General features: G+C 37.4%; 2 protein-coding genes across 2 annotated transcripts in view; both read right to left on the reverse strand.

Annotated features, from left to right (window-relative positions):
* Window positions 1–5,181: 5,181 nt before the first annotated feature.
* Window positions 5,182–16,364, reverse strand: F13B (coagulation factor XIII B chain). The gene is made up of 11 exons (XM_065656073.1): window positions 16,283–16,364; window positions 14,640–14,840; window positions 13,941–14,126; window positions 12,031–12,207; window positions 11,705–11,881; window positions 10,058–10,237; window positions 9,623–9,715; window positions 8,753–8,935; window positions 6,789–6,992; window positions 6,136–6,318; window positions 5,182–5,393 (listed from the first exon to the last, which is right to left on the reverse strand). The coding sequence occupies exons 1-11, from the start codon at window positions 16,362–16,364 to the stop codon at window positions 5,182–5,184; spliced, it is 1,878 nt and encodes a 625-aa protein (XP_065512145.1).
* A 1,438-nt stretch (window positions 16,365–17,802) lies between these two features.
* Window positions 17,803–25,306, reverse strand: part of ASPM (assembly factor for spindle microtubules) — a 29,745-nt gene continuing 22,241 nt past the window's right edge. The window contains exons 21-29 of the mRNA XM_065656065.1: window positions 24,951–25,110; window positions 24,221–24,430; window positions 23,547–23,696; window positions 21,518–21,709; window positions 20,903–21,095; window positions 20,249–20,403; window positions 19,162–19,338; window positions 17,988–18,157; window positions 17,803–17,908 (exon numbers count right to left, since the gene is read on the reverse strand). Of these exons, the coding sequence (XP_065512137.1) occupies window positions 17,803–17,908; window positions 17,988–18,157; window positions 19,162–19,338; window positions 20,249–20,403; window positions 20,903–21,095; window positions 21,518–21,709; window positions 23,547–23,696; window positions 24,221–24,430; window positions 24,951–25,110 (1,513 nt within the window). The remainder of the gene's footprint in view (window positions 17,909–17,987; window positions 18,158–19,161; window positions 19,339–20,248; window positions 20,404–20,902; window positions 21,096–21,517; window positions 21,710–23,546; window positions 23,697–24,220; window positions 24,431–24,950; window positions 25,111–25,306) is intronic.

The raw sequence follows: 25,306 nt of genomic DNA on the forward strand, positions 1-25,306 counted from the left end.
TAGCTTTTCAAACCTAAAATTTTGTTATGGGCAAAACCACCTTATATGCAGGGCCCATAATTTATTCTCAGTCTGCTTAAAATCTTAACAGCCTAATAAAAATACTAATTTATTGTTAGCCCACTTCCAATAATGCTAACACTCATAGTCCAAATTAATGCAAAAAAAGCTTCAGTAATGCTTTAAAAAACAAACAAACAAAAACAACCCAAAACCCCCACCACTGTCCTAGCACCTAACCAGTTCCTCTGGTGTTACACTCCTCCTTCCCCTGCTCTCTGGCTGACAGCACCAATCTTTGTCAAGGAGACTCGCAAGGTGGGGGGAACACCACATGAGCCATTAGTGTACCAAGGTTTTTGTTGGGAAGAGTTCAACGCAAGTAGCGGGGGTTCCTTCCTTTTAACTACTGAGGTTTCCTTATGTTTACATGTATGTATTTTTTTAATACGTCTCACTTTTTAAAATCCCAGTTGTTCACATCTGTTCTCCAAAATTGGGTTTACGTGGATAAGACCAGGTTGCACTTCTGCTGGGGCCGCTGCTTGAACACTGTGGGGTTTTTTTACAGTCTTTGACCTCCATTCATTTTCATGTCATCCTGCATTCTCCTTTCCCACACCACACTTCAGTCTGGAGTCACAGATAGTTCAATAACTGCTTGTTATCAGTATGAATCAGAGCTAAACCAAAAATCATTTAGGTAGCCAATGGAGTGATTGTTAAACAACTGCTGTCACAGCTAAACAAACTAAAATCAGCCCAAGGTAAACCCAGGCAAGTCCAGAGATCCTGCACAGTCAGGTCAATGTAGAGACTGTGTTATTTTATTAGCAACAGCAAAAACCATATTTATTGGGCTACACCAGCAGTACAGCTCGGACTGAACCAAGCTACATCCTCACGTGGCAATACTAAGATTATTTTCATTATTTCATTGTTTCCTGTGGACTTTCTTACACAATCTTTTTTTTTTTTTTTTTTTTTTTAGGCCATTCTCTTTGTTTATTCCAATGCACTTGCTGCTTAGAACTATTATGAAGAAGAAAGAGCAGTGCTTTTGATTTGTTGGTGTCAGAACAGAAAGCTTACAGTAGAAATCACTGTCCTCCTGCTCTACCCAACCTGCTGCTTAGTGAAAAAAATTACATTACATGCCACTGAGTGGTGTGGCACTGCCCTTATATTCACTCTACCCAAAATTCCTCAAGACAACTACCTTCTCCTTCTGATATCTGCTATGTGACCTGTGATACCTCACTGACTTTAAAACCCATCAACTTCATGTCAGGACTTCAGAAAGTACATCACTGCTTATTACAACATAGGAAATTACTCTGAATTCTGCTCCCCATAAATGTTCCAGGGACTGACATTTAAACCCTTTTCTTCCATTTTCCCTAGTTCTGCTTTTTAAAGAGAAGGGTCTTTTTATATTTACCAAGTATTCTTGTGCTTCATCCAGAGTTCCCCAAAGGTAACAGGTCTGGGCAACAGGCCCATGAGCTTCACTACATTAAATATTGTCAAGCCAACATAAGTAAATAAAACTTCACTGGGACACAGGTTCACTTTGGTTAAAATATGTCAGTCTAAATCAGCAAACACAGCACTCAAAACTTCAAGTGTTACAGGAAGTGCCCGATCTGTGGCTTTCTACCTGGACAAAAGTCAGTTTCCTCAATTATGTACCGTGCAAGCAAGAATATAACTGGAAAACACAGATTACAATCTATGAATAAATCTGAATGCCTTTTTGGCTGACGTTTGCAAAAAAATGCATAAACACAAGGTTGTTAGGCAGGAGGAAAGGCCTCTTGTGACAGAACAACAGCTTTAGGCTGAAAGAGGGTAGATTTAGATTAGATGCAAGGAAGAAATTTTTTTTACAACAAGGTTGGTCAGACACTGGAACAGGCTGCCCAGAGAAGCTCTGTGTGTCCTGTCACTGAAGATGTTCAAGGTCAGGTTGGACATTTTTTGAGCAACCTGATCTAGTGAAAGATATTCCTGTCCATGGCAGTGGGGTTGGACTAGATGATCTTTAAAGGTCCCTTGTAAGTCAAATTATTATATTATTCCATGATAATAAATAATAGGCTGATACTGAAAAAATTTGCACAAGTCAGACTTGGTGCAGAAGTGTTATCATATCACCCACCTACTGCCAAGCCAGCACTATCACTGTGAAATGAAAGAGCTGAGAGATTTTTCTGTTCTGATGCTATTAGAAGTTTCTGATACACAGGGAAAGCACCAACAGAAACACACAATTTTTTTTCATCACGTCTCACACACCCAAAAAGAACCCATTCTTTTCTGAACGTTTCTTAAGAAGAGAAGGCTGGGAGGAGACCTTATTTCTGGTTTTGGCTTCCTAATGGGAGACTACAGAGAAGATGGAGCCATGCTCTTCTCAGAGATGCAGTTATAGGATGAAAGATGACAGACACAAAGCAGCAAAAGAAGTTCCAGTTAGATATTAGAAAAAAAGATTCACTGTGAGGGTAGATAGACATTGGAACAGGTTGCCAGAAAGGTTAGAAAATATATGCTTGGAGATATTGAAAACTCAGCCAGACAGGCTCCTGAGCAACCTGATTCTTATTCTGCGATTCTGTGCCTAACTATGCAGAAAGCCAGCAAAAGTTCAGGAGTGTTAATGGGCTAAATTGAGATCTTTGGTGTGTTGATGCTTATTTTAAGAGTTATTCTGGCATCACAGTTTGGTAAGTCTTTCTCTGCTTCCAAATACACTTAGGAGGTCAGAATCCCCCTTGGGCTTGCACATCACTGAGCGTCATTTGCACATACTCCAGGTACTCTAGCACAGAGCTTTGACAGATGTGGTATCAGCATCCCACCCCCAGCAGGACAACAGCACGCCTGAGCTGCGTGCCTGCAGCAGCTTCTCTGCTGCCACAGCAGCGTGTGGAGCTCATCTACATCTTCCCACAATGCCTGGCCACGTTTGAATGAATATGTTCTGGGAAAATTAAGGTAGTGGAAAGGAGTCATCAACAAAGTTTCCTTACCTTCCAAAAAGCAACTTGATCACTTCCCCTCTCTTCATTAACTTCTGTAAGAATTCTGCGTTCAGTCGGTTTTGCAATGTTCTTGTTGCACACCTTCCTTTTTCAAGATTTCACACATATTTCCGAGATATTTCAGATTTTTAAACACAAGCTGCAGTTCTCATTTTGTTTCACTTAATTCTGCCGTGCTAATTAACAGAAATAACACAGCCCCAGATTTCAAATTGCAAGCAACATGTTTGGGTTTTTTTTTCAAATAAGTCATGCAAAAAAATTTAAAATGGGAAATGAAAGAAATTCATATTCTCTTTACCAGGGAAAATAACTGAGTGCTGTCCTGAACATGCTGAAAAAAATAAAACAAAAATAAAACAAAACAAACATACAAACAAAAAAAACCCCACCAAAAAAAACCAACAGCAAACCCCACCCCCCTTCAGAGCAAAGTAGTTAAATACGCTGGCACAGGCTGGTGTTAGGCGGCTAGGAAGATGCTGATGCCATCAGGCCTGGAACAGGCACCGTCACAGCGATATGTGGATGCTCCGCCTGTTTGTCTCAGGTGTTTTCCCTACTAGCCAGTAGATGTGCCTTCCCTCCCCGCCCTGACCAGGGAAACAGGTTTGACCTCGCTGGTATGGTCAACACTATAGATTTGGGGTTCTGGCCTGATCTAAGCCAAGGTAATGAAGTGCAGAGCTGCCTGACTGGTATCCCTGGAGAGTCTCAATTATATCATGTGCATACCTTAATACCCACCAAAAGGTACTGATTACAAACTTATAACCAATCATTTTCTTTAACCGAGTTCTAGCATTATTTATTAACTGAGAAAGACCAATTTACATTACAGTTGTTGTACACAACATGACCTAGAAATAAAAGCTATATTGAAAGTCTAGTTCAGATCTAGATGTCCCACATCAAAAGTTCATTATCTAAAATTGCTCTCTCTCTCTCATTGTTATTTTCCTTCATTTTTAAATACTGTCTTACAAAAAAATGATTTTTTCGTATTTTGAAAACATTTTGGAATGTTATTTTTATCAACATGTTCCCACCAAATGTTTGACTGGGTTTTGATTAAATAAGCAGAATTTTTCTACTTCTTCAAAGCTTTAATTTCTTTGTTGTTTTATTTATTCACATGGCACTTAAAAGCCTTGGAAAGCTATACAGAACAGCGTGCATGCAATGACATCACAGAAAGATGAAGTTTAGAGATAAAATACAGAAGAGACCCTTACAGTGACTTTTTTATTAAAACATACTAAAATGGACGCAAGGCAAATGTCATCTATATTCCTGAATTTTCTCCGTATCTTCAGTCACACAACATGTTCAAAGGTAGAGCCCCAGGAGTATGAGTGTTTCAGTGTCATGGAAAATCATACAAAGTAGTTGGACTAGATATTTTAGTAGTTAAAACGCTCTCAAATTAAGAAACAAAGATGCTTGCTTGACATTTTTTTAAAGAATAATTATTAACTACTGAGTAGAATTTGCATATTTTTAGGTTTTAAATAGTTTCATAGATCCATTAACCACTCTTTTTTTAATACTTTCTCTTTTTTTCTTGCCCCTCCAGCCTTGTCCTTTAGAGGCTTCTGACCTGTAAAAGGAGACAGGGGTGCTGTTAAGACGTAAAAAAAAAAATAGGCCACTCCTTTCTCTCTGTAGCATTAGAGTTTAACATCCTTTAATATCACAACATTCAAGGGCATGAAATTAAATCTCAATTTAGCTATATTCTGTAGTCACAAAAGCACTCATATTATCAAAACCACCAATATCCTCACAAAGGGCACTACTCGCTCAGCATCTTCTCGTCATGATGCTTTTCTCAAATCCTCCAGATTGTGATGCATCCTCAAGATTATCACTGTAATCCTTACAAAACTCTTTCATCTTAGATTTTCCACGTGTATGCCAATATTGCATTCTTCTGCTGCATTTCCCATCCTCATACCACAAAGCACTTTCACTTCCCTCCTCCTTCAGCTCAGACCCAACAATGCCACTGAACACTCATTTCTCAAAAGTAACTGTAGGGATCTGGAAAATATAAGGTCATCTTAATTGAGCTGTTAATACCAGATAAAGAACATGTACATAGCTTTCCTATAGGGTTTCCTGAAGTCCATACTTATTTTCCTCTTTCAACACATCTTGGATACATCAGCTGTCCTCTCTTACACTGCACTTGAAATAAAGTTGTGCCAGATTCTGCTCCAAAATGGTTCTGTTTACAGTAAAATCCAACATAATCCCCATGGTAAAAGTAAACTTGATCCTCGTAGAACCCTTGCAGCAGCACATTATTTTTCTCCATTTCATTTTTTGACAAAGTACATGGCTCTAAAAAGAGAGACATAATCAGTGTCAATAAACCAATTATTTCTGAAGTTGCATCATTTTTACTAGCTTACACTAAAACTGTACGTATTTCCCATTCTCTTAACATATTATACATGAAACCGCTGTATTTTTGGATACTGCAGGCATGTCACATTTAAGAAAAAAAAATCCAGACAAGCTTACACTTACTTATGTCAAAACTTTCATCTCTAACTGAAAAAAAATGAAGTGACATCTTAAAGTTCTATTTGACAATACTCAATTTATAAATTCTAAGTATCTAAACTTAGAGAGAGTTGGGGCTCTTGAGCCTGGAGAAGAGAAGGCTTTGGGGAGACCTTATTGTGGCCTTTCACTACTTAAGAGAGGCCTGTAAGACATGTGGGAACAGACTTTTTTGCATGGCCCATTGCCATAGGACAAGGGGTGATGGTTTTAAACTAAAGGAGAGGAGATTTAAGCAAGAGATGAGGAAGAATTTTTTTTTTTACAATGTGTGTTGAAATACTGGCACAGGTTGCCCAGAGAGGTGGTAAATGCCCTATTCCTGGGAACATTCAAGGCCAGGCTGGACGGGGCTCTGAGCAACCTGATCTGGGTGAAGATGTTCCTGCTCATGGCAGGGAGGGTGGACTGGATGAGCTTTGAAGGCCTGAAGGTCTCTTGCAACCTAAGCTATTCTTATTTCTCTCTATAATTCACAGAATTATAGATAAGTGCTTATTTATCATATCACACCTACCTATACAAACTGGTGGTGAAGTCCACTGCCCTTCAGAACAGTAGATTGTCTCAGATCCTTGCAAAAAATGATAGTCAGAGCAACTATACTGAACCGAAGAACCACTGTCATATTGGGTCAGGGGTGGGAGAGTAAGAGCTCCATTTGCAATAGAAGGTGGAGAGTCACATTTTTCTGTAGGAGCTGGAATAATGTTAAAAACATTTGAGAAACATTCAGCTTAAGAAGCTAACAAATCAGCAGCTTTAAATGCCTGTCAACACTTAGATCTCTACCAGCTCTCATTGTCTTTTCTTGCTATTTCATTATGTCTCAGATCAGAATGCAACCTCCTGCTGAATTCTAGCCATAAGAAATCCCTTGTGTGCATTTAATTGTTCACAGCCATCTTTCTGTAGAGCTTTGAGTTCCCTGATCTTGCAGAACAGCTCCTGCCCCTTTCTCTGTCAAAGGAAGGTGTATTGTTTTTCTGTGTTTGGATATATTTAAGACTATAGCTGTCTTGTGCAAGGATGTCTGTATACATCTGTATTGCTGAATCCTAACCATCTATTATTTACAACAACTTCTAGGCCTGCACTTCCAAAGCAAATTGTTTCTAAATAGGTCTGAGACTGATTAATTTAAAAGGCAATTAAAAAGTATTGTTTTACCTTGCAAAACGCATTTTGGATATTTCAGTCTGCCGTGGTTACACTGTGTCCTCCCAGGAGACAGAACGGTAGTCTGGAGAAAATTGTATCCCTGCTTACATTCAAACTCTATGAGATCACCATGTAGGAAAATTAATTCTTCCTGTCTCCATTTCAACTCTATGTTGTTGCTGTCCAGATCAGTTACATTAAGAGTGCATGGTTCTAGGAAATAAAAGTGTACTTCAGTTAAAAAAGTAACCTTAAGTGATTTCTTAGCACCCTTTTGTAAGAGTCAAGAAAGAGAAATTTAAATCAGTAGTTCTAAAATGTTTTAGAATCTTGTAAGAAAAAGTACTATAGATACATTAAAAAAGAGAATGCAAATATCAAGAAATGGGCTGAAGTAACACAAACAATATGCAAAAAAACCCTAAACTGGGAACAGTAAATCACAGAAAACACACATATCTGACAGAATCTGGTTGCTACAAGTATTGTAAACATATGGCAGCCTGGCTTTACCGTTAAAGAAGAAAATAATTTCTTTACTGTAACTTGAAAGGACTTCGTATAATGAAAATATTCATCCATCATTCATCCATCAGAATTACCCTATCAGATTTGGCTGACAGGTTTGGTAAGCCTTTTGAGGATACTAGTAGTTAATACACAGTAAGTTTCAACTAAAGAAGTGTTTTGACAATTCCCTTTCTTCGCCTTTTTTCTTTGCTTTGCCACTTCTAAAAGAATGTAGAGATCTTCCAAAAACCCTTTGGAAGTTTTGTGTTCTTCTTTGGGCTTTTTCATGTTATTCAAAGACAATATTATTTAGGTTGCTTTCTGTCACATTTCTTAAAATTTAGTGCCAGGATCACATGAGGTAGCCTTGCTTTCCATTAGACAGTTAACCTCATTAACTTTTTGAACCACTGTTGTACTTAAATAAAGGCTGACAGAGGGACAGTTATAAAAATATATTTCTACAAGTTCCGCGAGAACCATTGCCTGATAAAGGCCCTTGTTAATGCTTTGCTGAGGGAAAGGCAAGGAGAAATCAGTTATTACGCATTTTTACGACAGCACCATAAAAACAAATTGGTACGGGTATTTTCCTGAAACTAACTACAGTGTGTGCTCTTTCTGGTCCGATTAGGTGAGGGTTGAAAAGAAATCTCAGAAAACATGGAAAGAATGATGTGGTTATTTGGATGCTTAGGAGACAAATGATATTTATAGGAAATGAGTTTTCATTATTTCACAGGATTTGTTAAATTTGAGTATTCAGATCTAAGAATGCTGAACTGGATCTTTTGATCCAGATGAGGTACATTTTATTCATTTAGAAATAAGTAACTAAAACTGAACTGTTTATTTATTTCCATTTTTGCAGCAGATTATAGACTTGAAATCAATTTAACAAAGGATGCTGGTAAAATAGAATGATTTCACTACAGGAAGAAAGGAAGGAAAGATAAACAAACCATTCTTGTAGATCATCAGTAGTAGTATTCCTGCTAGTACTGATAATTCCTAATAGTGTTTTGAACAGCATACCTAAGCGCAACATGAAAGAATTAAAGTCCAGAATGAAATAATAAAGACACATAATAAAAACAGAGGCTGAATTTTTAAAAATGAAGGTCCAAGATGTCATTGTATTACTCGTTAATCATATCTAAAAGCTATTTTGGCAATGACTGCAGTCATTTCTTCTAAACATCTATTGAAGGACAGGAAGAAATCCACTGAATGGAGAATATGGGAGAAATTAAAGAATCCTCCTAGGTAACAGGGACAACTATGTTCTACAATAGTTCAACTCAGGAAAACAGAGAAATCTGTTTAATTGGCTGTTCATAAGAATCTTTATTAACTCAAATGAAAGAGAAAAGGTGGTCATGAAAGAATTATCTAGAAGTTCTTTCCAGTTTTGCCTTTCTATATTATGTATGACAAAACTTTCTTTTTCTTACAAGACTTACCTAAGCACGTTGGTTGTTCGGTCCAGTTTCCTTGTTCACAGTAAACAGTACTAGGTCCTTCCAAAAAATGGTAACGCTGACAACTGTAGTCTACTGAGGAACCATTCTTGTAACTTGTCAATAATGGACCAAGAAGAACACCATTTTTAATCACAGGTGGAGAGGTACAGTTTTGCTGCATTTCTAATACGAGGTAGGGAGATAGGTATTTAGATCTTTAAAACTGTTAACACTGTTGAAAGTATCAGATTAGCAATAGACTCAGCAGAAATTTACATACAAGTAAAATGTAAACCAATACAATTTCTTTTTCAAATTTTGTTTTCAGAAACTCTACACTTGCCTTACTGAACTGCAGACAGGCACTCTATTTCCCTCTACGCTCCTCATCTACGTCCACCCTTGACTCTTGCTGGTTCACACTCAATATAGATTAGTTCTTTTTCTGTGATGAGACGGTCTTTATTTGTTGCTTCATATGTTTAGCCTATGTGTGGTTCAAAATAAAGAAACCTCGCTGGAACTATTAATTAGAGGATCAGTAAAATACTCCTGGATTTGCATGTTCAGACAGCATTAACAGAAGAGGTACAAAATGACTGAAGGTAAATGCTAATGTATGAAATAAAATTACAAATACAGCACAGGCTTATAGGTGTAGTCTATAATCACTATAAACAAGCAACAATGGCCTTTCAGTCAGCCAGTCAGACCGCTATCAATACACTGACATCCGTAGCATGTGCAAACGTTTTCAACAGTAAGGAACTGTACTGCAGCAAAAGAGCAGTAAGAGTAGTCCTAAACTGCCTATAATAGAATTGGAGAGTATTGAAGTCCCTTTTAAACAGAAAAGTAACGTTCACCTACTCATATCTTCATCGTGATATGTTTTGCTTGTCCTTACTGCTGCTTCTGCCTCGAGTGGCGGTGGTGCCTCAGGCTCCCGCTTATCCATAGCTCCTATACGCATAGCAGAAACTAAGAATCAGTCTTCTCAGAAATAACTCATTTTTAAATACCAAAACAGAGAGACACTGATGCATTGTAAGAGGTAATAAAATCAATGTCCCAGGGAAGAACTACACGACACGTATGTCAGCTGAATCCACCTAGGTCATCCTTTCTTTTTTTCTATGAACGACAGATTACTGGCAAATTATGCAGCACTTTACCTCTCAAGCATTTTAGCACAAGAGAACATAAACAGTTTTGCAGATACAGAAACTGAGGCTCCGCGGAAAATTAAGGCATTGTTTGAAGAACTATTTCTGTTCAGCTGTCAGTCTTCATAAAAGAACTAACCAATACAAATGGGGGGTGATGACCATTTTCCTTCTACACACTGGATTTCCTCAGATCCTCTTGTTTCAACAGTACTTTGACACTGTATATGAACTTTGTCTCCGTTATGATATGTTCTTTTAACTGTGATGATATGAGCATGAGGAGGAAGCGGTGGTGGAGGACATTTATTTTTTACATCTGAAAATAAAAAATGTATACCGTTCTCTCACTAATCAAAACCACGCACACATTTTTACTACACAATATGCGAGCCTATCACTCAAAAGACATTTTTTGTTGATCCAGAGTAATTACTTACACTCATTTTCTTAACAAAATGGGAGACCACAACAAAAAAGTGATTTTACATTCAACAAATATAAAATGTAGGTATTATGCTATTGCACTGCTATAAACAACTTTGTAATTTCTCCACAAAAACTCAGTAAAATGTTCCTTAAAGGACTTCAGGAAACAGAGATTTTTCATACTCTCCATTGACATAGTATTTAAAGCAACTTATGTATTAATTCTAATGCTACAGAAGTAGCAATAATCATAACCGATTTCCTATCCCCAAATTAAGTGTGCGACTACTGTATCCTCAAAACTAGATTTAGGCCATGTTTTCATTCTCCTGAGCACCCCACCTTCTCTGCACTCACTCAAAATTCCTGTTGTCTTATCAGAGTAAATACAGGGCTGGTGTCCTAACACATGCCATTTAAGTGAGATATTCTAGTGCATTTTAAATGCTACTGTATCTTCTAGGAAAGAAAGATTAATTTTATCTTTTTACTCAGTCACATAGTCTTCTACAACATTAGCTATAAAGGAATTACAAGCTATATAGCTATATAGCTATAAAGGAATTACATTACACTGAACACACTGTATTTTTAAAGGCTAAATATAATTTTGTTAGCTCTCAAGCACCCCCCCCACAACAATCATTACATTTGTTTTAGAAAACATACTTCACAGGAAAAATTCCTGTAAAAATGTACTGGAAAAGAATAGCATAGATTGAGTTTAAACCAATAAAAAGGGTTGATTTCCCTATCCTCTGTTATCAACACGTGGCATCACTTGTGTATAAAGCAGAGAATTTGTTACCACGAGGCAGTGAGATCTCCTAAAGCTCAGAACTAATCCTTATGAAGAAGACAATATCCAGATAAGACAATGACCCACAACTATCAAGGTATGTCAAACAATATTATAAATTCTCAGCTAGTCTAAATGTTGTTTGGTACTGTTTCCTGCTGTATGCTATAACTCATCTGGTTCACTAGACTTTTCACTCTTTTGAAAGTTTCTTTTCTGAGAACCTCTGTTACCCCCCAATGAGCGGAGAAGTGATAGTAATTGCTAAAGTTGTGCTTCCGTCCTCAGGATGACCCTTCTGGTTAATGTTGACGAAAACATGTACATGAGACAATATCTGCTCTATTGTTAGAGTCCACCAAAAACTAATTCCAGTTATCATTGCCTCTCTCCCTGTCACCTTGGCTCCACTTGCTTCAGCTACCACTTGATTTCTATTTAAGCTGTGAACTGGTACAAAAAACATATTTTCCTTTTGTATTCATAAAGCATTTCATGAAAGAAAATGCTAGTATTTCACTAAGAATTTGACATAGTAAAACTATAAAAATAAGGTACCTTCACACACTGGAGGGTCTGGGTACCATCCAAAATAATAACATTGAATTAGGTCAAATACACTGACGGAATAATTTTCCTCACAGAAAAAATGAACAACATCTCCCTCTTCATAGATTTTCTTCACAGGATAGAAACCTCCATGTGCTATTGCATTCAATGAGGAGCAAGTTATTTCTAGGAAGAAAAGATACAACAGTGAAATCCAGCTAAGGAAGGCTTCCCCAACCCTCAACAGCTTATAAAACAAGCCTTTTCATAACTTTTTGTTCATTTGTAGAATAAACCACATTTCAAATAGAATTATTTTCTGGCCCATTACATACTAGTGCAGTTTGGAGGAAGGGACCACCCATGTGTTAGACACACTGCTTCTTCTGTAGTGTTTCCTCCTGCAGTGTGGTATCCCTCATCACATCTGTACAGCAGTGTTTCATTCAATCGAAGCTCTTGTCGGTCTGTGAAGTAGCTGCCGTGATGTAAATTTGGTACGTGACATGACTCTTAAATAAATAAAGCATATGCAAAATATTAATTGCTCTTTTCATTTCAAGTTATTCACCTAACTTAAAAGTGGTCATATCTGAAGCAATAATCCTTACAAGTAATAAATAGTTAAAAATACAATAGTTTACACAAGTTTTCCAGTCTTCATTTAGGAAGTTTGGATAGCAATAGATTTATTTGATAAAATGCAATTTCATTTACACCAATTCCTTCTATAAGATTGTTCTGGGAGTCATTGAAAAACATGTGAATGACAATGCAGTCATTGGTCCCAGCCAGCATGGGTTCATGAGAGACAAGTCTTACTTAACAAACTTAATTTTGTTCTACGACAAGGTTACCCAACTAGTTGACCAAGGGAAGCCGGTCAATGTGATCTTTTTGGATTTCAGTGAAGCCTTTGATACTGTCTCTCACAGTATCCTCCTGGACAAAATGTCCAGCACACAGCTGGATAAACACACAATGCAGTGGGTGAGCACAATACGGTGGGCCGGGCTCAAAGGGTTCTCGTAAATGTGGTTATGTTGGGCTGGTGACCAGTCACTGGCAGGGCTCTGCAGGGATCCATCTTAGGGCCAGCACTCTTCACTGTCTTTATAAATGACTTAGACTCAGGACTCAAGGGATTGCTTGGTAAGTTTGCTGATGACACAAAATTGGGAGGAGCTGTTGACACTCTCAAGGGCAGAGAGGCCCTGCAGAGGGATTTGGACAAATTGGAGAACCAGGCGATCACCAACTGCATGAAGTTCAACAAGGGCAAGTGCTGGATTTTGCACCTGGGACATGGCAACCCTGGCTGTACAGACAGATTGGGGGACGAGGTGCTGGAAAGCAGCTCTGCAGAGAGGGATCTGGGGGTTCTGGTCGATGGCAAGTTGAACATGAGCCAACAGTGTCCCAACCGCCAAGAGGGACCCATGTCCTGGTGCATCCAGCACAGCACGGCCAGCCGGGCAGGGAGGGGGATTGTCCTGCTCTGCTCCGGGGCAGCCTCACCTGGAGCATTCAGTGTGTGCAGGGCTGGGGACACAGGGTAAAAAAAAAAGATATCAAGCTACAAGAGAGCATCCAAAAGAGGGCCACAAAATTGGTGAAGGGTTTGGAGAGGAAGCCATATGAGGAGCAGCTAAAGTCACTTGGTTTGTTCAGCCTAGAGAAGAGACCTCATCACGGTCTACAGCTTCCTCACAAAGGGAGGAGGAGAGGCAGGCACTGAACTCTTCTTAGTGACCAATGACAGAACCTGAGGGAATGGCAGGAAGATGTGCCAGAAGAGGTTCAGGTTGGACATTAGGAAAAGGTTTTTCACCCAGAAGGTGGAGGAGCACTGGAACAGGCTCCTTAGGGAGGTGTCACAGCCCCAACCTGACAATGTTCAAGAAAATGTTCAAGAAAAGACTGGACAACATCCTCACACACACGATGTGAACTGTGGGGTTGTCATATGCAGGGACAGGAGTTGGACTCAATGATCCTTGTGGGTCCCTTCCAACTCAGGACATTCTATGATTTTACATATAATTTTATCCATACCAATTCACAAAACAAGCAGCATGTGAAATCTGACAATTTCCTTGCAAAAGGTATGGCTGACAATCTACTTTAGAAGAATTCAAATGATAACCTAATATAGGCAGGGTTTGGCCTCACAGATACAGAAAGAACAGCAGAATGATTTGTATATAAAAAAAATATTATAAAGGAGAGAAATGCAAAATCCTACCAATTTTTTTAGCACAGCTTGGCTGGGAGGACCATCCTTCTGGCCGACATTGTACTGTTTCTTCAGTACCACCGCTAGGAGTGTGGTAGCCTGGATTACATTTGTATTGCAGTTTCTCCTCTATTTTAAAGTATGTTTCTGTACCATAAAAAAAGCCATTTTCCAAAAGTGGCTTGTTACATTTTTCTAAGAGAAATGAGACAGCTTGGTTAGAAAGAAAGAATTAATGGAATATTTTTGTTCTCTGATAAGCAAGAGAAGGGGGCTTTTAGCTAACCTGATCTAATCTTATTTTCTTGACCTCTTGAAGAAACTCTACCATAATCATCAAACAATACATCAAACCAATGGTAATAAACCTGAAACACAAGAACCAAGGAATCTAGAGCTAGGGAGGCTCTATACAATATAGATCTGAGAGGAAATTGTCCATTAGTTTCCCCAGAATAAGGAAACTGGGCAACTTTCTTGGATTTCTTATAAGAACATAATGGTAAAAGCCTTTATAATATGTATTATTGTAAAAATATTCCACATCTAAACATTTGCAGTTTGTATACATAAAGGGTTGATTTCACCTTGTTGTCCACATTTTATCCCTCCTGCTATGCAGCTTCTGTTCCTGTATGTTCAAGGAAACACAGCTCTTAACAGAAAAGGTTCCTGCTGGAAGGAACGAGGTAAGTAAAGCCAACTCACTGTAGCACTGGGGCACAGGAGACCATCCTTTGGCTGTGCAAGTTATTCTTCCATCTTGAGTCCCACTCTCAGTTGTATAACCAACCATACAAGAATAGGGAAGTTTTTTTTCCTTACGCATAGGGAAATAATAACTTTTGAAACTATAATAGTACTGAGCAATCTTTCCATTTTCTATATGTGGCAAATCACAAGGTTTATCTGCAAAAAGATAGAGACATTTCTCACTAAAAATCTCAGCCCAGATAATTTTATTTTACATTAATTTATTATCAGTTGGATTGATTCAGGCTTTCAAACAAGGTGAGTGAAATTCTGAAGGATCATGTAGGGTCTTGAAAAAGACTCACCAAAATGAAGATATATGACAGTTATATCAGCTTTTGTTCTTCAGATTCACAGGAATATCAGCTGTAGAATGACACTTCCTAACATCAACTGGACAAAACTGATCCAGGACACATTTATTTGACTTTTATTTAGCCCGGAAGATGTAAGCATGAGCACCCTTTGCTGCATAAACATACAGTGGCAACAGTGTTAAGATTAGCTATGCCATAGCCCTTCATTCAGCAAATGTCACCAGAAGTCTGTGACCAACTGCCAGAGGTAATATAGGAGTTAAACTTGCTGAAGAACAGGAACTGAAGAACAGTCAAGGGAAAAGAAAGAAGAAATGTAGCTTAAGGAAAGAACAAGCAGAACTGTTCCCTTACTCAATGTCACTAGCATTTACTGCATTTACTAGAATTTTCTGCAACTTTAGTATTTTTACTAAACAGAAAGTGTTAAGTTTTTTAAAAATAATTCTCTTCCTCACGCAGCCACTGTATCACATCCAAAAAACCCCAACCAACCAAACATACCACACACCCCAAGAAAACAACACAAAACAACAAAACCAAGCAAACAAACCTGATGGTAATTAAGATTAAGTAATTAAAAAGACAGAGATTGTTGCTACCTACATACCTTTTGTTTAACTTTCCAGAGGCTATCAGTGTAATTTCAGCTGCTTTACCAATAAGGACAAAATTAGTGAAGACAGGGGCAACTACCTCAGAGGCCACAAATATTTGCAGTTAAATATACATTAGCAAAACCAAAATGAGATGCAACAAAAGGGACACCTTTTCAATTAATAGAGGTGCACTTTCAGACACAGTCCATAGCTTTGTGAACTTACAGTTCAAGTGGTATGTAAACTCTATAAACCCAGGAATTATAGGGAATACTGAAAATAAGGATAGAAAACGCAGAATCACCCCAGATTAACCTCTGCAGGTTCCATTGAACTGCTACTCTTTTGCTTTGTGGTTAGCCAAAACACTTCAATCACCAAGAAACTCCAATATATAACAAGTTTTAATAGTACAAAATTCAATTTATGTAAGTGCCTCAAAACCGCTCAAATACATTTCAAAAGAAACTTTTTCTGAATAAAAGTCTGAACATTTCAATATTAAAGCTTTGAAGCTTAAATAGCCCCAAGCTATAGCTACAGTTATCAGCCATCTCACAATAAAATTAAAAAGCAGTTTTTAGTCTTGGTAAAGGTATGAAAGACATTGCACTTAAGTTACCTAGACTGCACATTTCAGATCCAATGTACATTTATCAGCAATAGATTTCAGTTTATTTACCTTCCGCAAAAAGTCTGCCTGAATACATCATAACTAGGAAGAAGAAACAGCTTTTAAATCTCATCTTCATTACTGTCTCCATCAACTTTCCACCACCTGTGAAAACTCCCTAGGTATCACTTTTGTAAATAATTAACTAAACTTCAAAGGCAAAGGCATTCACAAATGCCTTACTGTCCATGGTATTTTGTAATGGTATTTTCATTTTTTAGTTCTCCAAATACCCTAACACTAGACTTGCAGAATTCTACCTCCATTTGGCATACTTTAAAGCAGTAAAGAGGACAGAATTTATCATTTTACAGTGAAAGCAGACAGCAAGCTTATGGAACAATTTAAACTAGTTGAACACTGTTCCACCCAGAAGCTCCCAAATTCCAAGTTTAAAGGGCATTCTGTTATCAGATTATTTACCTTGGCTGAAATAAGAGGAAGTGGAAAATGTCCCCCCTCCTGCAGCCTATGCCCATATAACCAGTCAGTTGCATTCTATAGGTTATTCATTCTGGAGGCACTTACATTGAGAACATAGTCACAACTGTTATCTGTCTGTCGGGTTTTACTGTACACAGCTAGCTCCTTTTGAGTCTTATTAAAAACCAAAACAAACCAACCAACCCAACAAAAAAAAACCAAACACACAAGTTAGAACCTCATTTACAATGCATTATCACCTGACTAATGGCTATCAGTTGATTTAGCGTCACATTCCACCCTTGGGAGGCATAATCTTTAAATTTGATGGTGGGAAGGTGCAGTTTTACAGTTTTCATTTTCTTGGCCTTACTCTAAGAAAATGCAATTCCAAGGCACAAGAAAACAGAACTTAAGGGACACGCTGTGATGAACACCATGCATCTCATCTGGCTGAATACATGCTTGTATGTACTACTCACTTGATAGGAACAAAGTACTCACAAAGCACATCCATTAAAATATCTGGTCAGAATTCCTAGACTCACTCTTACAAAGCCCTATTGTTCCATCATAGCCTTGTAGCCTTGTAATTTTTTTTTTTAGTGGGAAGTATAAAAAAATAATAAAATCCTTACAGTCACACATGATCCCTCAAAACCCTACAAGAAAGTAGACTCGAGCTCCCCAAAACCAGTAGCCAAGTTTTGAAATCCACAGACTATGCCTGCCTTCCTACCTATACCTCTCCGAATCAGACAAGCCAAGATAACTGTCCCACACAAACAATTGTTTTAAAGAGTTCTATAATATTTAAGCAGACTGAGGAATACCATGCTATTTGTGAGAATCACAGTTGTGTAATAACAATACATTACTGCAGTAGTGAAATTTATAGGGCTTATGATTTTATTGTACAATTGATTTTGGTAGAAGTACAAAATAGGATTTCAAACAGCTGTACACAAAAAAAGTTACAGAAATTTTAACTGCAATTTGAAAAAACATTTTCGAGGGTAGCTTGATACTTGTTTTCTTTCAAAGTCATTTAGCTGTTTACTACAAACATGCTATACAAATACATTTTCATATACATCATTTACATTTCAGTAACAGGCAATATCCAGTGTATCCATCACCATCAGAATTGCTTGCAGAGGATCCACAATTTCTTGCATGTTATCTCTCCTCAAAACCCAGTCTGGTTTAATTCTGTGAAAATATTAGTTGCTTGTCATTAAAATTTTATAATACCATAGCAAAAACAGCAGGCTGATTTTTAAGCCCTTACCTTGAAACTGTTTTTATTCTTAGAGGAGTTACTGGAACAAAGGAAGTTCCACTTAAAGTGTTTGTTTTCTGCTTCATGAGTGTTCTTTCTGCATCCATTTTGTGTTTACGAGCTGTAAGTTTATATATGCTTTGAATGCAAGTAACAGTTCTTGGCATGCTTCGGATTTCCTGAGAAAAAGTGAAAATAGCACACAGTTAATAATGGAAATTTGAAAGCAACTGAACAAATCAAGAAATCTGTTTTATTCAGTGAAAACTGAATATTTATAATTTAAGCTTAACTTCTACTCACAACTACAAATAAATCATTTTAAAGCCAGCACACCTACAACAAGCCAGTGGTCTAATGCTTTCAAAATACATAACAACTGGTATGCAACTCCAGATCTTAGGAAATTCAAGCTCTTACAAGTCAGACTTTACTAATTTCTCATTAAAACCAAATTTCACATATGGCATTGGCATATGCCTGCAATGATTGGTACAGAGAGACAAATCAGTGTCTGTACCCATCTTCAGAGCAATGAAACAATAATGCAATGGTCAGAGGTGACTGGATAACTTAAATGCTCATATCTGATGGAAAAACAACTGGTGAATTTACAGTACAGAACCTGGGCTGCTCTAATAACCTCATTAGGGGTTCTAGCAATGGGCATGAACAAAGGAAACTTCTTTCAGAAACAGGCTGTGTCTCTGCTGTGATATAGTATGTCAACACAAAGTCACAGACAATTACACTGCCAGTTGTTACTGACTATAAAGATCTTGACTGTCTCTGAAAAGCAACAGTAAATTTTCAGAAATGGAATAGAAGTTAATTCAGTGGCAACTAAAGTACATTTAATGCTAAGGAATTGATAGAAACTCATCAAAACACTGTGGGAAGTAGGGATTACAATATCATAATCTTGCAAGGATTGCAGGATCAGAACCTCAGTGCCTTATTCAATAGCTCTGGGTGACCAGGGCACACAAAGCACAAAATAATGAGTGTTTTCACTATCTTGGAAAGGCTTTTTTTTTTTTAATCAGAGTTCAGTCATAATGAATGTTACAGCCATAATAGGTATGGTAGAGAGAGAGAGTAATAAAAATAATTACAAGCAGCAGCAAAACATGCAATAAAGCATGTTAATCAAGTTATTAAACCCAAAACACTTAAGTCTTACCAAAGCTCTTTTTGAGTCCTTCGAAAGGATGGCCAACAAGCAACAGGTCTTTGTGAAAATGCTTCCTCCTTTCTCTGAAACTTTGTCCCCAGCTTTCCCTCTGTACATTTGCAGTAGGTCTAGTAATGTGTCTATAGAATTTTCTGCTTCATAAACTGTTTGAGTAGTTCTTTCATGCTGTTATACAAGAAAAAGGCAAGAGAGTTTATATAGACAGATATTTAAAATACCTTTCACGTTAGAGGAAAAAAGCAAAATCCACCTTCTCCCCCAGATTAAATTTGTAGCTGATCTGGCATCCAAGTGATAAAAATCACCATCGTAAGAGGTTACAAAAAGCTACCTTTTGTGATTCCCACCTTGTTTAGAGACCTGTAGAATCTGACTTTACATTTAAAATAGAAGACTATATAATAATAAGCTTAGAGAAATTTAAAATTAAGTTTAGCCTAAATATTAATTTTTTCTTGTGAAATAAAAATAAAAGAATTTAAATGTAAATGGTTGTAGGATGGATATAAGATCAAAAACTATGTTTGTTTAGCAAATATTTTAAATTTCAAAGAAAAAAAACACTAGAACAATCAAATCCGTAGTCAATAACTACAGTACTACCATAGTACTGAAGCAGCTTTAGATATTTATGAAAACAATCAGTTCCGCAAGAAATCGAAAAGTGGAAATATAGTCTATTCCATGGCATGAATTTGGAAAAGTAGCCTGTCTTCTGGAACATATACATTTCTACCTTGAATAAGCCTTAATAGCTTATCCTAACTACAGTTTTGCATTTCTACATGATTTAATGCATTTCTACAAGTTTCACACAATACTTGAGATGCCTTGCAATGTTATCACTTAAAATTATTACTTTAAGCCCATAAGATAATTTTCTTTTGCCAAAAGGAAAAATTAAATTGTAATTATAAAGTAGATAATTGGTTTCAAAATAACAGTTACAATTCAGAAACTTTTTCTAAAATTCAAAACTACTAATGTTGTTTCAAATTTATTCAGAGTTTTGTGGATAAGTAAATATTAAGTAGTCCACACCTTCTAAACCTGCAAAACAAAATATAACAGTTACCTTTGAAACATTAAGTAGAACCTGGATTGAATATCTGATCACATCCATGCATGGCACACTCCGGTTGCAACTTCGGATCAAAACAAAAATAGTGAGGATGGCTCTGCTCTGGGCCATATTTTCACAACAGAGCGGGGACAGCCTGGTAGCCACCTCTGTGGTAATTGAAAAGAAAAAAAACCAAACCAAACTCTGAAGCTCAAGCAATTCAGTTGCAAACCATGGGTTTTCTCTTATTTTTAAGTAGAAGTACAAAGAAGTAAAGCCACAATTATTGATTTAAACAAATATTTCTAAGTTAGTAGTTTTAATATTCCAGTCTAAAAATTAAGCAGGCAAAACAATCAATGGAGAACATACACTGATAGTAAATATATAATTGACTTATGTAAGACATAGTATTACTAGGACTGCCAGGAAATCAGAGCAATCATATAGGATTTCCTTTCTTTGCATTACCATTTTAATACTGTTCTTAAATCAATAATCTGATTTTAGTCTGGGAAAAACAAAAATACCCAAATGTTATACTAACACATTCACATTTTACAATCATACAGAAAGCCTAAATATCATTATGAACTCTTCTCAGCTGAAAAATTCCAGTTTCTATAATCCTGTAAATCTATCAGTTAAATAAAATTAAATACTGACCAAGATGCTTTAATGCTGCAAGAATATAAGAGAGATGTTTGTATTTTAGAAGGTATTCAATAGCAATTGCAGTTCTGTTGCATAATTTGTTTTCTTCTCTGCTGTTTTCATTAGCCTTTTCTAAACTGCGTCTTAAAGCTTTAGTTTTTGCTGTGTCATTACTCTTTCTCCAAGAATATCCTCTCCACAATGCCTACAGAAAAGGAATTTCACAAAGAGGAAAAAAAAAAGCTGTCAACGAGACAATAGAACTTCCATTACCATTCAAAATCAATTTTACACCAGTCTGACAAAGAAGTTAATTGCCTTGGTTATTAATTTTTAAGTAACTACCATGCAGTGTTTAATCTTCCAAATACTGGATTTTCAAAACAAAAAAAACAAAATAAACATGTGTATACACTCCACTCACACTCCCGCATAAATGACTGCAACCACTATCTTGCTAAATATTACTTCATGACCTGTCTGCATTTAGCTTTGATGTCTAAATTGAAGCTGACTTGGCTTGTAATTTAACCGATAAATTCAGCAACCAAAGTAAACATCTTTTCCCCCACCAAAACCCATGAGAGAAAAATGAAAAAATGAAGTTTTCTTACAAGAGGTATTTACCTGAAATTTAACTACTCCCACTGCAAATTTTCTCCTACGTCTGCAGGCAAGGAATCTTCGTACATTACGCTGGATTATTGTTGCTGCATCATTTCTGCGATTTAGCCAGCCTCGAACCACACGTTGTAATTGAATAATTCTTTGATAATCTCTTAGAAACCGCTTTTGTTGCATTTTTACTCTGAACCATCTCTGTTTAAAATTAAAAACACTTTTCTATTTACTTTTCTATTTATTTTTCCCTAAATTCCCTTTTCGCATCCTAAACAAACGTTGATAAAAACTGAAGAACTGTTTCAACATAAGCTTCAATAGACACAAACACTATAAATACCACTATGCTCATACAACCACCATGACATAGCTCTGCTTGGCCTTGGGGTAGCTGAAATGTAAGATTGCAAAATAAAATCTTAACTAGGAGCAGTTAGGGAAGCATTCAGAACAGAAGAGAATATTTTCAGTTCAAAAGGAGCTACAACGATCACCTAGTCCAACTGCCTGACCAAAAGTTATAGCACGTTTTTGGGAGCATTGTCCAAATGCCTCTTAAACACTGACAGGCCTGGGGCATCGATCACCTCTCCAGGAAGCCTGTTCCAATGTTTGACCATCCTCTTGGTAAAGAAATGCTCCCTAGTGTCCAGTCTAAACTTCCCCTGATGGAGTTTTGAACCATTCCCATACACCTCAACACTGGATACCAGGGAGAAGAGTTCAGCACCTCCCTTCCATGTCCCCTTCTCAGGAAGCTGTAGAGAGCCATGAGATTGTCTAGTTTAGAGAAGAGGAGGCTGAGGCGCAAACCCAGAGTCCTCAGCTACCCCTCACAGGATGTTCTTCCCAGTCCTTTCACCACTTTGTTTTGTTGCCCTCCTCCGGACACATTTGAGGACCTTCACATCCTTCTTAAATCGTGAGGCCCAGAACTGCACCCAGCACTCAAGGCGAGGCCGTACTAATGCTGAATACAGTGGGATAATCCTTTCTCTTGACCAGCTGGTTCTACCATGTTTGGTGCCCCCCGGGATGGGGTTTGCCCCTTGGCTGCCAGGGCACACCCTGCTGACTGGTATTGAGCTGCTGCCAGCAGCACCCCCCATCCCTTTCTGCAGGGCTGCTCTCCAGCCATTCATCTCCCAACTTCTACTTGGGCCCAGTATTACTCTCTAAGAGTTTTCTTTCTCTTGGCTGGCTTTTAAGGAGAACCACCTATCCACTTTTCTCATTCCCCAGCTCTGATTCTTCCTCTCTATATACAGAGAAGGGAGACAGGGTACTGTATGCCAAACTTGAGTAAAAAAAACCTCTTCCACCCATTTGCTCATCCCTTAAGTGGAAAACATAACCTATGGGGAGAGATAACAGATCTGTATATATGGAGAAGTAGTAGAACAAAGTTTGCCAGCACATCCTTGACTAGAGAACAGCTATTTCAGGGCTCCTGTTTCGGTCTCTCCATTTTTCTAACGCTGACGTTCCATTGTTGGGACTCTGCTAATGGTCAGTTTTGAAACCTGAAGATAATTTTTACTATTAGGCAGTGCTGTAATACAGACTTGATTTTTGATCTTGCTTTTAGGGAAGTAAAACGTGGTTATACTGAAAATGCTGCAACTCACATAGGTTCTAGTACCACCGGCAGGTTAGAAACATCCAACCAAATAAATCACCGCATCCCAGGAGATTGTTCATGTAAGGAGATGCTCTTTGTTTCATGGGCCTTACAGGTTGTCCTGTCTGATCTTTCCTACTTCCAAACAAAAATTTTCCCATCCCTCCTCAGAGTTCAAGTGCTTAATCCTTCAGAGCCTGCTGCGATTCACTGTTATGCTTAGCTGGGCATAAGCAGCATTAATAAATCAGTCTTCATAATTTAGCTTTATATTTGCATGTGAAGGAACTACAGTGTCTCAGTACTACAGCTTACCTGAGCCAGGGGGTGAGGGGGAGGAGAAAGAAAAAAAAAAAAATCAGACGATGTTACAAGTGTTACACAAAAAAATCAATCATTCTTAATTCAACTAACCTGTATTATAAGAACAGACGAGAGCTGGTTCTGTGCAAGTTTTAAGATGAGGTGAATCCTATACACCCTTTGAATTTTAATTGCAGAGATATGATGATATGCAGCTGCTGTAAAATAAAGTAGTTTCTTCTGTTGTTTCTGTTCTGAAATCTGTAGAAGGGAAACAAAATAAGGAACATCATTAATTTTCGTACTTAGAGGTAGCTGATTGTCTATGCAAAGACCATAGTACATGGCAATATACTATTAGATACTGAAGAATTGCCTCAAAAGCCATTACCTCAGAACCAAGTAAGCTACCTTTCTTCAGAACTAGCTCTCTAATCTAAACAAAAACACAGGGAAGTGATCATAATGAACAACATTAATATTTAGCAGAGAACAGTTTCATTGTAAGCATGTGTGTGCAGAAGTATCAGTTATAGGTAAGCCACAAAGACCTCAGAAGCTAAAAAACACACCCAACGATGAAAACCTATTTTAGTACAACAGGATTGCAAGAAAAGACCCAGACTGTATTTTAGTCTATTCTGATCCACCCAATTCTCAAAGCAGCCAACAAGAATTTGAGTTCAATAACAAGTAATCAGGTTCTTGCCAGTCAGAATTAATGCTAAAACAGCTGTAGAGATAATTTACATAAAAAGTATAGTTTTAATTTGAAGTATACCAACCTTTTTTCTAACTAAATAACCCCGTATCAATGCTTGCAGTTTAATGACAGCTCTTCTAGTTTTGTTGTATTCCATGAATTGACGCTTGCCTTCCTGCCAAGCCCTCAGATGTTTCTGGATAATTAGAGCAGCAGCTTTTTGTTGATCAAGTTTCCTTCTTGCCTTGAAGCTTCTGTATGTATTTTGGATCAAACATGCAGCTTGAAGCTTCTGAACAAGATTTTAAAGAATGTATTGATAATTAAACTTTTGTTTGATGCTGACACAATCACTATACATTTCTATATTAGTTCTAGATTTTTTTTTCCAGTCACAAGAACAAAAATAAAACAGGAAATACAAGCAAACTCATGAAGTACTAGTTCACATAAAAATGCAATTTCACTATTTGGAAAGTCTTTTCTCTAACCTGAATCAGGTCAAAATCTGGGCAAGTTAACTTAATCTGTTGTAAGCAATAATGCCAGCAGAAAATTTTACATTTTAACTTGTTCTCAGTATAGGCAGGGATAATTCCACAATTTAAACTGTTCAAAAACAAGAATCAAACTTCCTGCTCAAAGCAAAAAGGAAATCTAGTATTTTGAAGATTGAACAGTTTTGATTTTAACAATCTGTTCTGGTCTCACCATTTTCTTTCTATATTTCTCCATATTGATGACAAAAATCACCCCAATAGATTGAAAACTTTAGACAACTATGATATAGCAGAGTGCAAGTGAAAACACACCTTTCTTAAAAGTCTTCTAGCTCTGTACTGTCTATATGCCAACTGAATCTTCACTGCAGCATTCTTAGTTGCCAGAAACTGATGTTGAATCATTCGTGCAGTAAGGGTTGCTCTCCATCTTCTTTGAATGGTAAGTACACAGGACTTCATTTTCAAAAACCTAACATGAAAATGCATTTTAGTTTTTTTTCCAAAAGTTGAGGACATTTGCATTTTTAAAGAAAGAAAACAGTGAAGGTTTGCAAAATTATTACGATAGATATTGTGAAATCAGACCTGTTATCAACCAAATCTTGGAACAGCAGTTTGAAGGCATTAGACAAACTGACATACAACAGGTCCATATAGATAATAAA

This window comes from Caloenas nicobarica, chromosome Z (assembly GCF_036013445.1).
Source record: "Caloenas nicobarica isolate bCalNic1 chromosome Z, bCalNic1.hap1, whole genome shotgun sequence".
Taxonomy (NCBI): domain Eukaryota; kingdom Metazoa; phylum Chordata; class Aves; order Columbiformes; family Columbidae; genus Caloenas; species Caloenas nicobarica.